Source organism: Antennarius striatus, chromosome 14 (genome assembly GCF_040054535.1).
Source record: "Antennarius striatus isolate MH-2024 chromosome 14, ASM4005453v1, whole genome shotgun sequence".
NCBI lineage: Eukaryota > Metazoa > Chordata > Actinopteri > Lophiiformes > Antennariidae > Antennarius > Antennarius striatus.
In genome coordinates this window covers 3,452,655-3,466,097 of record NC_090789.1, presented here as the reverse complement: position 1 = coordinate 3,466,097, position 13,443 = coordinate 3,452,655, and the positions used below count along the sequence as shown (strand labels likewise).

Genomic DNA, 13,443 nt, shown 5'->3' with positions numbered 1-13,443 from the left:
TCTATCTGCACACGTTTAGCATCTGATGGTTTCTTTGGTCATTTTGAGATCACTTTTTCCTTTTTTAATGCATTGATGCCAGTTTTCATCAGAATACAAGTACGGGTACTGATATTTGAATACTTGCAAGTACCAGTATGAGTACTTAATTATGACATCATCTTTCCATTTTGTCCACAGATATACTTGGGAGTTCTCAGATCTTTCAGGTGCATCGTGAGCACATATCTTTGACCCCCCCCCCTCCCCTCCTCTTGAAAAATGGAGGACAATTACCAAAACCGGACTGCGTTTATCAAAGGTGCCAAAGACATTGCCAAAGAAGTCAAGCGGCAAGCGTCCAAGAAAGCCGGTCGGACGGTGGATCGGATGAACGACGAGTACAGCAGACGCTCCTACAGCCGTTTTGAAGAGGACGATGACGACTACCCCGTGCAGGGGAGCCAGGACGGAGGGGCCTATTACCGGGGAGACAGCCAGGCCGCCAACGACGACGAGGGCGGTCACAGCGACTCCACCGAGGGTCACGACGAGGATGATGAAATCTACGAAGGTGAATACCAAGGAATTCCCAGGGCCGATTCGGGCAAAGGCAGCCTGGCTGGGGGCCCGGGGTCGGTGAGGGCCGGCGCCCAGCAGTTCAGAGACATCGGCGTGTCCGAAGCCGAGAGGAGGAAGGACCAGGAGGAGCTGGCCCAGCAGTACGAGACCATTTTGCAGGAATGCGGTCACGGGAAGTTCCAGTGGACCCTGTACTTTGTGCTGGGGCTGGCGCTCATGGCGGACGGCGTCGAGATCTTCGTGGTCGGGTTCGTCCTCCCCAGCGCTGAGAGGGACATGTGCCTGTCGGAACCTAACAAGAGCATGCTAGGTAGGACGCGACCTCGTCTCCTCCTCCTGTCTGCTTATATCAGGAGGGGTCAAACTCATTTTCACCGAGGGCCACATCAGCATAACAAGTGTCCTCATAGGGTTAGATGTAACTAACAAATGTGACTTAATGTAACTCAATTTAATGTAAAATAAATGTAACTACTCCTTAATGCTAAATAACTCCGAATTTATGACTTATATGAGTTACAAACATTAGTTACACAAAAATATGTTTCTCTGTTGTAACATAAATCCTTTTATTTTGTCAGGTTATTAAACCCGCAGAACTCCATCGATCAAGGATCAAACTATCAATGAATAAAGAATAAAAACATCAAACACAAGTTAGGACATTAACTTTGTTCAAAACCTTTGTGTCAGAGTTAAAATGGGTTCAATTAGTGCATTGTGGGAAATGCAGTTTTTCTCAAACCACACTTGACCTATTATTTTTTGACACTTTTATGCTCTCGTGGGCCGCATTTGGCCCACAGGGCCAAAAAACAAAAAACAAATCTGTGATTGGATTTTATACAGAGAGAACTTCTGATTGGTTTCTACATTCTGGAGGCAGAAGTTGACAGTGGGATAAAAGAGAGAGAAATGTCTGATCTTTTAAGAAGAGGAAATATTGTCGGACGTGTTTTCCACTTTTCTTGAGAGCAAAAGCTTTGAATAAACACAAACCTGTAATCTGACAGTGGGAGGACAGCAGACAGGAAGGCTTAAACCTGTGACAGTAAATTTAAAATTCATGTAAAAACACAGATAAACCACTTGTTTCTTTTTTCTCTCTCCGCAGGTCTGATTGTATATTTCGGGATGATGGTGGGGGCTTTTCTCTGGGGGGCTCTGGCAGACCGGATAGGCCGTCGACAGTCTCTCCTCATCTCGCTCTCCATCAACAGCATCTTCTCCTTCTTCTCCTCCTTCGTCCAGGGCTACAGCACCTTCCTGTTCTGCCGGCTCCTCTCGGGCGTTGGGTAAATTGAAAAGCGATGCATTCAGGGACCGATGTTTTATGACCTCAGGAAGCCAACAGAAAAGTTCAGACACCCTAAAGAAATCAGCCGCAAAAATGATGGAACACAATCATTTTTAACATTTGGATTAATTGATTGTAAAATGTTTTCTCTGCTGCAGAAAGGTAAAATAAGTGTCGATGGTTATCCCTCTGGGTCGCAGTCGGGTTTCCAAACGCTTAAGAGTTTTGATTTAATTTAATAGCAGCAGTTTCTCCGGTGTAGTGAAGTGGTAAATTGAAAATGCTGGAATCCTACGTGTGGGGATATCAATCAGTTTGCAGGTTTTTGTGAGTTTGGTTGTGCTCCATGGTGATGGACTAATGAGAGTCAATGTGAAAACCTGAATGACCAAAAACAAAGTAAGTAATGCATTAAATTAAAGGAGATTAAAGCCGCGGCATCTCTGCTTGTAAAAAAGGATCTCCTTCAGGGTATGAAACCATGTCTGCATGTCCATAATAAAGGCATTCAATGAATAAATTATGTAATATAAGATTTTTTTTGTTGTAAAATTCTGTTAATCTGATCTCTCTGTGCAGCTCTTAATCTGCTTGAGTTGAGTTGCTTTCTGGTCTTTGCAGGATTGGCGGCTCCATCCCCATCGTCTTCTCCTTCTATTCTGAATTTCTGGCCCAAGAGAAGCGCGGCGAACATCTCAGCTGGCTCTGCATGTTCTGGATGATTGGGGGAATATATGCCTCCGCCATGGCCTGGGCTATAATCCCACATTATGGTGAGTAGAGTAACTGAAATATTCCCAAATATTTGTTATATATATCTGTTTTATTCACATTTTCTGGTGTTGTTTTTGTCTTCTCAGGATGGAGTTTCCAGATGGGCTCGGCGTATCAGTTCCACAGCTGGCGCGTGTTCGTGTTGGTTTGCGCGTTTCCTTGCGTGGCGGCCATCGCCGCCCTCAGCGCCATGCCGGAGAGCCCACGCTTCTACTTAGAGGTCAGAAGACGCCCCCCCTTTTTAACGGGTAAAAACATAAAGGAAGGTTTTTGACGGTGTGACGTTTGCTTTCTTTCTTTTTTTTTCCCAGAATGGCAAACACGACGAAGGCTGGATGATCCTGAAGCTGGTACACGACACCAACATGCGAGCGAAGGGTTACCCGGAGAAAGTGTTCTCAGTGAGTTTGTGTCTCAATAACCCATAATCTCATCAAAGACATGGATCTGCATGAGCAGGAAATGTAGAAGTATTTTCTAAATAAGGCTTTTTAATGGCCGTGTTGGAGAAATCCATCCTCTTCCTCTCCAAAAACTTTAATCAAATTCCTTGTGGCGTTTTATTTTATTTATTTTTTTGAGAGATCCTGCCTCATTAACCTCCTCCGTCGGGGGTAATGAGCCTCTCTCTGGACGACGGGCCTGATGATTTCACCATCAGTCGTACACAGGCGTCGCCGATCCCAATGGAGCGACGTGATGAATCGCACGATTGTGTCGTATATTATAGATCATCTGCTTCCTGTTTCTACATATAGAAGGAAAAAAAAAATCCACAAGTTGCGTGTGGAAAAAGTTGGCGTGTCTGTGAAGATCTGTTTCCTTCCAGGTCACCACCATCAAGACGGTCAAACAGACGGACGAGCTGGTGGACACCGGCACCGACACGCCGGTCTGGCAGCGCTACCGACTGAAGATTACGGGACTCACAAAGCAGGTGGGGGAGAAAACTCACAAGTGATCGAAACCAGGAGATTTATTATTATTCAGGCAGCCGAATCTTTATTAATAAGGAAATACGCCACCCCCCCCCCCCAGATATCACACATGAGGTCATTGCTTCGTTAAATATTTAGCGTTACAGCTATTACAACCAGAGTGGAAGGCGTTGGCCTTTTTACGGCTGGAGGGAAGCTTTTAACGGAGCCCAAAACACACACACACACACACACACACACACACACACACACACACACACACACACAAACAGGCAAGAAGGCGTAGGTGGAACCGAGAAGAAGAGCTTTAAAAAACTTCTTATTATTCTGTATTTTGACTTCTTGACCTGCGCGTTTCTCGGTCGGATCTCATCCATATGCAGATCTCAGGAGTGAAATTATGGTGAAACAAACTACATTATTTGCTTTTTCCTTTTTTGCATCGCTTTTGTGTTGTGTTTTTTGTTTTTTGTTTTTTTTTAATACTTTTCTCGTGCTGTCATTGTGTTGCTCATCATTTTCCCCCCGGAGTGTTTCAAAATTTGCATCCGGGCCCACGTTCCGCTTCCACTCCCACACCGTCTGTTTTCTTCTGAGTTTGCTGCTCAACCACCAACTTCATGCCCACTCAGAGATCTTCACTCTTTAAGTCGAAGAAGCCGACGCTACAATCTTCAAACCGGGGCCGGTTCCACCTGGACGATAGGATAGAGAGTATAGAAGAGGATCAGCCGCCTGAAAGCCCAATCCTGCTTCAGATCGAGTTCTATGCATCCGCCTTTATAAGAAGAAACAATTGAGTGATTGTGGAGGCGTGTCTTCAGCTGCCCACCCAATCAGAAATCAGGAAAGGTGTTGCTTCCTGTTCATTTGTTTCCTTGCTCTGTTTGCAGATAAGGAATAACATCCTGGCCTGTTTCCGGCCCGAGTATAAACGGACGACGTTCATGCTCATGGCCGTTTGGTTCACCATGTCCTTCAGGTAAATTAACAAACAAACACTTAAATCCTTTCCTGATTTTGCCAAACATTCCCTTTCATTTTTGTCTAACGGGGACTGTCTAAACGTTGCAGCTACTACGGTCTGACGGTGTGGTTCCCAGACATGATCAAATACATCCAGAAGCAGGAATACGAGTCACGCACGAAGACCTACAGTAAAGAACAAGTGGCGCACGTCACGTTCAACTTCACCCTGGAGAACCAAGTGCATCGCGAGGGACACTACTTCAACGACAAGTAAGTGTTTGGCGAACCGATCGGTGATTATCATCCGTGTTCTGATCAGGAAATCGACAATAAGGCTTAAAAAATACACGATATATAAAAAGCGAGGCGTGTCCGACAGGTTCCTCAACCTGAAGATGAAGTCCATGGTGTTCGAAGACTCTGTGTTTGAGGAATGCTACTTCGAGGACATCACGTCTACACACACCTTCTTCAGGAACTGCACCTTCATCGCCAGCTTGTTCTATAACACAGGTAACTACGGCGATGAGCTGCAAGTCGACATCACGGTGTGGAATAGTATAGTAGAATTAATGCTGCAGATCGTAGTAGATTTTCCAAGGAGAAGGAATTGGCGTTGCGCTTCGCTTTCTGCTCGCGCTTTCAATCAATATGTCAGCCTGCGCCTGAGAACGTAATGGTCGTTACATAAGACTCAAATGTCATCATCTTCACATCCACACAACAGCTTCTTCTGCAGCATCTGCCTCTCATCCCTGAACCCAACGCTAATATACATTTTTTTCACCCGTGTGTTTTTCAGAATTTATGATTATTCAGCATTTTTCACGCTTGACTCACTTTAAAAAAAAAAGAAGCCGTTAGAGATTATTGGTATGGAGGCGGCGTCATCTGAAAAATCTGAAGTCATGCAGTTTTTTTTTTTGTAGCTCCAGGCAGCAGAAATGTGAAAAGACGATAAAAAGGTGAAGGAAAACTCATATTGATGGAGAGATTTCAATGATTTCTTTTTTTTCTGGAATTTATTTTACATCTTCCATTCATTTTAAATGGAAGATGTTGCTGTAAAATAAAAACACATGACATCATTTAACTACTGTTGTCTGTGTTAGAGAGCCTGTGGCGCCTGAGAGGTGAAACTCAGGGCAAAAAAACCCCTCACCTGTCTAACCTGGATTTTGAGATATAATAACTTAATTTCTAAAGGTTAGGGGGCAAAAATATGATTTTAGCCCTGTCTCAAATAGAAATGACATTATTATGCCAACAGATTTTTTTTAAATGATCAATAAAAATTTCTTCCTGTTTCTCTTCAGATTTGTTCAAATACAGGTTTGTCAACTGTAAACTCATCAACAGCACGTTTCTCCACAACAAGGAGGGCTGCATGCTGGACTTCAGCGACGATTTCAACAATGCCTACATGATATACTTCGTCAACTTCCTCGGCACGTTGGCAGTGTTGCCTGGCAACATCGTCTCCGCTCTGCTAATGGATAAAATAGGGCGTCTGAGGATGCTGGGTAGGTGAAATCTAATCAACGTGGAACAAGTCACTGGTGGGCCGAGGGGGGTCTATTTGACCGTCGTGTGATATCATCCCCACCCCCCCCCTCCTCCAGCGGGATCCAGCATCATATCTTGTGTCAGCTGCTTCTTCCTGATGTTTGGCAACAGCGAGTCGGGGATGATCGCCCTCCTGTGTCTGTTTGGCGGCATCAGCATCGCCTCGTGGAACGCCCTGGATGTGATAACGGTGGAGCTGTACCCCTCGGATAAAAGGTAACGCCGTCTCTTTAGGGTTTTTATTCTGCAGCTAGAGTGCAAACATCTCCCAAACACCACTGCAACGTCCAACCTGGACGTAACTATGCGATGTCGCCATGGTGATTGTTTTACTTGGCTGATTGGATCTATCCCTGTGCAAACACTTGCGATCACGTAACCTCCTCCGACTCTGATCGGGGGAGGTGAATATCCTTTTTAGGCTTGTTATTGTCGGATTATTATTTTTAGGACGGGTACTTTTTGTCAGATTGGATTTAAAATCTCTGTAGGCTTGGATGTTCATGCCTGAAGCGTCAAAAACTATTCAACGTCTTTACATTCCAGGACCACGGCGTTCGGTTTCCTGAACGCCCTCTGCAAGCTGGCGGCCGTCTTGGGCATCAGCATCTTTCAGTCGTTCGTCGGCATCACCAAGGCCGTGCCCATCATATTTGCTGCCGGCGCGCTCGCCGCAGGTAGTTTCCTCGCCACGAAGCTGCCCGAAACACGAGGCCAGGTGTTGCAGTAAAACGAGCGGCCAGCAGTGGGCAGCAGAGCGCAGCTGGAGTTGTTTGATAACTTAAACTCGAACATCCTTCCCCTTCCCTGGGGGGGGGTGAGCTTCAGCGCTGCCCATCACACACCAACTGGACAGACTGCCATTCCCATTGTAAGCCCAGAATCCTTTGAAATGGATTGTATTATTGAAAATCTGTACAAAAACCACAGCGATTGAGAGAAAGGGCGCACAGGATGCTTCACATCAGATGTTTTGGAGTAGCGGGTGACACGTCGCAAATTGCTCTATACGGCAAGGAGGTCATTTTTTCCCGGGAGTTTTAATTCAACCGCCCCACAGATCTACAAATTCCGAGATGAGACTTAAAAGCCATTCATGGGTGGGACGTGAAAAGATTTTAGTCGTGTACGTGGATTTCTTTCCAGATGTGATTTGTTCTTCTGTCTCATCCGTCCTTGATCTCAGTGGCTTTCAGTGCTGATTTAATTTAGCTGTGATGTTACCAGGTACAGCTCACCCAGACTGATGCTCGTGTTACGTAGAAGTTTCGTCTTACTAAAAAAAAGCAAAAAAGAAATCCAGATGATATTTTCTCTCTAAAAGCATCCTTTGACCTTTGACCTGAAGCCAGACCTGCTGGGAGCTCTCGTCAGCTAATCGAGGCTCGGTTTATCCAGAAACGGGAGATTTTTTTTTCTTTAGTTTGTCGCTGCGTAGATCTGGTCTGCTCCTCTACAGCTGAAGATGCATTTCACAGGATTCTCTCTTATAAATTGGGACGCTCCGTGTTCCGCGTTAACCTAATATTTTTCCCTCCCTGTTGCTAAACCGTGCAGCTGAAACATCCGTGGGAAGAATTCTGGTCGCATGGAGGCAGATACATTCGTGTCATATTTGCCTAAATTACTTGTGTAAAGTGTGTGTGTGGATTGCATGTGTGTCTTTGTCACGCCAGACAAGAGAAAACGTCCGATTTGTTAGTTTGACATCCATTATTTTGTGGAAATCAGTGCAGCCAAGTTGACTATTTTACTGATCCAACAACCTAATGTTTGAGGTTAATTTAGAAGGAATGGAATCATAGAAGTCACAGCAGCTCAGGTGTGGTGAAAGGTTTAGACCACGTTTACAGCCATGCTAAACAACTCATCTCTGTCCCACATACACACCGGCAGAAATCAGCCTTAATATGACAACAAGTGGCGTTCACGGAGAGGAAAAACCCCCGGAAAACACTTTTTTTTTTCTTTTCTGCTTGTTGTTTTGTTTGGGTTCAAACATGGAATCGATGCCTGTAGCCTTTCTCATTATAGCGTCGAGACATCGTTTTACCCATGAGCACAAACACGACCTCAAAGAAGAAGAAGAATTGGCAAAAAAAAAAAGAACCCGCAGTCGTTTCGATCTGCAGAGGCGTCAAATCACACGTCTTGATTTCATTCCAGTGGCTTCTGTTCCTGTCGTTCCTTCACCATGTCTGCTGTGTGAAAAAAAAAGAAAAGAAAAGAAGAAGCCGTCTGTGACTTTGACTTAAATTTAGGAATCATGACTAAATGGGAACGTTTATTCTTTACGCATACGACAGCTTTGGCATCGTTTCTCCAAAGGTGTACATCTACATGTGCCGACAATCAGTGAGTGAGAATGAGTGATGCATTGTGTGTGTGTGTGTGTGTGTGTGTGTGTGTGTGTGTGTGAGACAGATAAAGTTTAGAAGAATGATTAGACATTCCAACAAGAAGGCTGATGAAAAGACATCTGACGTGTCTGTATATTAAACTGCTAGCCGGCTCTGCGCTAAGGTAACAAAACTAAACATAATCTCACATAAAATGCCTCTTGAAACCACTAAACATCGACGGGATTTGTGTGTGGATTAAACAAACCTGATTAAATTACTGAGCTTCGGAGACGTCGGGTGGATTGTGTTGTCGTTTCAATGGAACTAACAACTTGGTCTTTAGCCTCGCGTGTAGCTGACGGCGCTGAGAGCAGCACCAATCGTTTCATTTACGCCTCTTAAACTATCGCTGTCAAATCTATATCAATCTGTCTGTCTGTCTGTCTGCAGACATGCTTCCCTAATGACCAAATGCATCCTGTTGTGTTCGTGTAGAGAGCGGATGCGTCATTATCCTGATGATGATGTGGTATGCGTGTGTGTGTGTGTGTGTGTGTGTGTGTGTGTGTGAAAGCTGACTAAACTGTCCGTCGTGTATTTTTCTACTTCTGTTCTGTTGCAATGTTTTCATCCTTGCGATGAAAGCAGCTCAATTGGGGACCATGACATATATTTACACTATAGGAGAAGAAAAAAAAACCTGATTCAATATATGCAGTGAAGAATTTATTCTTTTTGTTCTTCATAATAGACTCGGGTGCTCTTTTTTGCTGATAAACCAGCCTCAGAGACGTCTGTTCTCCATTGGAACGCGGAAAAAGCATCCCACCTTAAATTCACAGAGACGACTTCACCCCTGCGATTCCCTCCTGTAACTGAATCGTGACGCATGTTTGTATCGTTATTGTCTCTGAGTTTCTTGGACGTCCTGTATGCCAACTGTTTTTGTCTAAAGCAAAGAACCGGTGTTTTCATTGTCGTACGATGACATAAATTTGTTGCTTGCAGTGATTGTTCTTAATCAAAGTGGGGTTAAAAATTGGTGAAATGTGAGTATGCGTTCTGGAAGTAAGTTAGTGGTGACTGTGCTCCTAGTTTACCTTGGACCCAGGTAGCTTTTTTTTTTTTTTTTAAATATATATACAGACATATATACACACATGCCTGAATTTCTGAGGTGGACGCTTGTAATCGTGCAATCCCTCCTGTCACAACGGCGAGAGTTAAGACTGGAAAAAATGGAAAAACTCTTAAAGGAAGTCATAATTCTGATCAAAAAGTACAATTTAACATGAAACTTTTTTATCCTCATGAGTCTGATTATGTGTGAGCAATGAAACGGAGGCCCCCCCCCCATTCTGAGGAGAACAGGAAGTCAGATTTCAAACCAAAATGAATGGCTTATCAAGAGAAGCTCCTGTCCCAAATGTACAAGTTTACCAATTAATGTTATTATGTGTAGACTTTTTATTCTATATATATATATTTATGTATAAAGTTTGAAAAGGGTCAGCGGTTTCAGTCGATGGAGGGGGTGATGTGAAGGTATAGCGAACAGCAGTCTGGAGACTGAACGTGATGATGGCGGTCCGATAGAGGGATGAAGGACACTTTATGGCGTTTTTTCCGTTGCCTGACCGTCCCGAACAAATCCAAGAAGAAACGCTTCAACCACGCCACAAAACGACTCCTTCGTCCTCCAGGAACCGCCGGAATCCTTCGCTGTTAGTTTGGACTCGGAAGGGATTTTATGTTTGCTTTTTTTCCCCTTTTTTTTTGTTTTTGTTGTTGTTGTTGAGTACGATTCTGACCCGTTTATAAAAAGATTTGAGGTTTTACTCTAAATGTGAGTTCAATTCAAAAAATCAATGTAATGTGTGTGGAAACTGTAGATGTTTGTATGTGCAAGTTTGGAGTTTGTGGAACTAAAAAAGATCAATGAAAACAATTCCAAAAAAAGTTCAATATGACACAAATCTATTGTGTGTTGTCTTTGTGTTTTGTAAATGAACACTGAGAAACTTCAGTATTTATTACTTCTCGGTATTGAGATTATTTTAGTGATGCTAAAAAGGTGCTGTATTTATTTTAATGTGAGAGTTGTTGATTATGCTGGGATTATTATCCAGTGCTATGAAGAAAGTGATAAATTATATGGAAAAAAATAAACCTTGACGAAAGAAAAAGCAATGCAATGGTTTGCGTTTCACATGAAGTCAGTTCATGTTTGATTCACAGAGATAAAAAGTTAAATGTGGGGTAGGGAGATGTGGTTTGCAGCATTTTGTTACAGCCTGGAAAATTTGGGGGTGGGAAAAACTGCAAACATTGGAAGATACAGTATATCAGAGCTCTCTGAGATAAATTTACATATTTAAATACTTAACCAAACGGGACATCCTATGATGTGAAAATCTGCTGGCAAAACCACTAAACCGCAATCCCCTAAATCGATAGAAATTTGTGTGCCAGAAACCATCACACACAATCTAGAAATGTGTATTTACTGCAGAAATGCTGCTTGTATTATGTTGATAAGGTCACTGGTGCAAATATGGTTATTTCTCAACTATTTTATATTTGACAAATTACTGGATAGACAGGCTTATAATTTAGAGAAAAATTATTTAGTTGCTCAAATTTTAGAATAAACCTATTGCTACGTTTATTGCTATCAAACCGCGACTGCATTTCAAATTAAAAGCAATTCAGTGTATATAATGCCGCTTTTAAACACTTATTGTGAAATAGGCAGGAGAGTGTTGTAAAATCGTCACTTCCGTTGCGGTTTCAAATATATCTACCGCCACCTTGTGGCCATATTGCGCCACTACATGTTCAGAGGCGTTCATTATGCTCCAAGTGTCAAACACCTTTTAACCATTAAATCCTTTACCTTAGGAACATGTAGATTTTCTTATAAGAGTCTGAGCTGATTGTAGATTCATAGATTATAGATTCACTGGGCTACTTAAACAGATTTAAATATTTGACTTTGACTAGTTAGAAATCTTCCCAATGTTCTTTCCACTAGTTTACCAGCAGTTTTATTTGTGTAATCCCACAAATCCATAAGTTACATATCAAACAGTTTATATAAAATGAATGCTTTCAAAAACTGGCTCGTGCTGATCACATGATGGGATAACAGGCAAAGAGAGCGATGCCACACTGGTTGTGTCTGTTCCGAGCCATCTTGATGTAGCCTTCTTCTCCATACTTTGTGCTCCAACTACAGTGGAAGGATATTTAAATGTTAAATATTATTATTAAAAAAGGCACTAAATATTAAAAGATGTAAAATTCACTGATCACCTATTCTTCACCAGCCAGTAGTCGTGCCCCCTCTCTCTGCCGTAGCCCACAACCAGAACTCCATGGTTCACTTTGTGAGTGCAGGTGTGGTCCCTGTACACACCTGTAGGAGCACAATGTTTAACACTGAAGAAAAATGTTAAGCATGAAGCTACCAACACTCACCGTAACGATAGAAGGCAAACTTGGGCCTGGATGCGTCGATGGCTACGGCGATGGGGCCAATGTGGGCCACCGCCCTCTTCAGTGCAGCTTCATCCCCCTTTGGTAGGAACCCGTAGCTCACGCAGTCAGCAGCACGGTATTCTGGGTTGTACTGGCACAGATTACGCTGGAAAGACGACATTAGTTACCGGTGATAACAGACTGAACAGACAAATTGATCACTGCTTCAGAGGTTCACCTTGCCGATGTAAGGGTAGTGTGCGTCAGAGTCTATCCCCTGGTTGTCAATGACATACTGGAACGCCGTTGTCATGAAGCCACCGTTACAGCCGTTGTTACCGTATTTTCCAGAACAATCGATCAGGTTCTGAGGACTGAGTGACACCAGGACGCCGGTTGTCTTCTTTAGCTGTCCCTCTAGAGCGCCGACGGCGCTGAAGGCCCAGCAAGAGCCACATTTCCCCTAGAGAGATGATCGCTCATTACAGGTAAAACCCCCAACCTTTGTCCTGAAATGTAGGTCTTTACCTGCTGGGACCTCACCTGCTCCTTGACCTCAGTCACCAGACCCTCAGCCCTCAAGTCCAGCGAGGGTGGGAGAGAGACGTTGACCTTACTAAAGTCTGGAGGAACTCTCTCCAGATCCAAGGGCACAACGGTACCCGTTAGAACACCGGTTACCTCCTCAGTGGTCTAAGAAAAAAGGTATCAAGTTCCTAATGTTCTGTTGCCATGGGTTTAAGAAGTACCAACACTACTCACCAGGTCACCCATGTGATTCATTGCCAGCTCATAGGTATGCAGACCCAGAGAAGCTTCCAGGTTGTGGACATTAATCATTTCTAGGTTCTCTTCCCATACCCGCCTGCGTCCCAACTCCTCAATCTGGAAAGGCAGCATTAGCATCAACCAAAGGCGATGAACGGTGACTAGTTCAATGACAACCCTGAGATTCACCTGGTGAGAATAGTTTTTCTTGTGCATTTTCTTCCATATCTCCCAGTGACGATCCAGTTGTAAATTGACAACGGACGCTGCAATTCCACATACGACAGTGAAAAGCAAGCTCCGAAACATTTCTGAACCTGGGGAGTTGAACAAATGGGCCTTCAGGCCAGCTTTTTCTTTTATTGACGTCCTGCTTCAGGCTGAGGGCCGGAATCCTGCTCTGATTGGACAGCTGCTGTGGAGATCAGTAACACACAACCAGCTGATGCCTGTTAACATTTAGTGGCCTTAATGAAAGCAGAGGAGGCGTTCAAAAGCTATTAGGAGGAGTAGCGGACAGTTTCCAGTTATTGTTATCATATATTTTGACAAAAAAGAGATTTTCCTTGCTGAATATATGACCTTCCTGAGAGCACCAGGGCAACACCGAGATGGTCTTTAAGTCTATAACCTCACCTGACACCTGAGGTTCGTCATACCTGCGCCAGGTAGTTATAACTTTGGCCACTAGGGGGCAGCAGAAACAAGCAACAACTGCTTTTCTATGTATCTTTATTTACTAGTGATT

The 13,443-nt window shown here is 43.7% G+C and overlaps 2 protein-coding genes across 2 annotated transcripts; one reads left to right on the top strand and one right to left on the bottom strand.

Moving 5' to 3' along the window:
• The first annotated feature begins 261 nt into the window (after window positions 1-261).
• Window positions 262-7,325, top strand: LOC137607207 (synaptic vesicle glycoprotein 2A-like). The gene is made up of 12 exons (XM_068332781.1): window positions 262-871; window positions 1,676-1,856; window positions 2,480-2,631; window positions 2,719-2,852; window positions 2,944-3,033; window positions 3,462-3,569; window positions 4,464-4,552; window positions 4,645-4,809; window positions 4,919-5,052; window positions 5,856-6,062; window positions 6,162-6,321; window positions 6,652-7,325. Exons 1-12 carry the CDS (start codon window positions 262-264, stop codon window positions 6,833-6,835), a joined length of 2,214 nt encoding a protein of 737 aa, XP_068188882.1. The 3' UTR covers window positions 6,836-7,325.
• Window positions 7,326-11,491: 4,166 nt separating this feature from the next.
• Window positions 11,492-13,004, bottom strand: LOC137607119 (cathepsin S-like). Its single transcript, XM_068332611.1, has 7 exons — window positions 12,885-13,004; window positions 12,690-12,812; window positions 12,471-12,620; window positions 12,166-12,390; window positions 11,928-12,093; window positions 11,763-11,865; window positions 11,492-11,679 (listed from the first exon to the last, which is right to left on the bottom strand). Exons 1-7 carry the CDS (start codon window positions 13,002-13,004, stop codon window positions 11,580-11,582), a joined length of 987 nt encoding a protein of 328 aa, XP_068188712.1. The 3' UTR covers window positions 11,492-11,579.
• Between the last annotated feature and the right edge of the window lie 439 nt (window positions 13,005-13,443).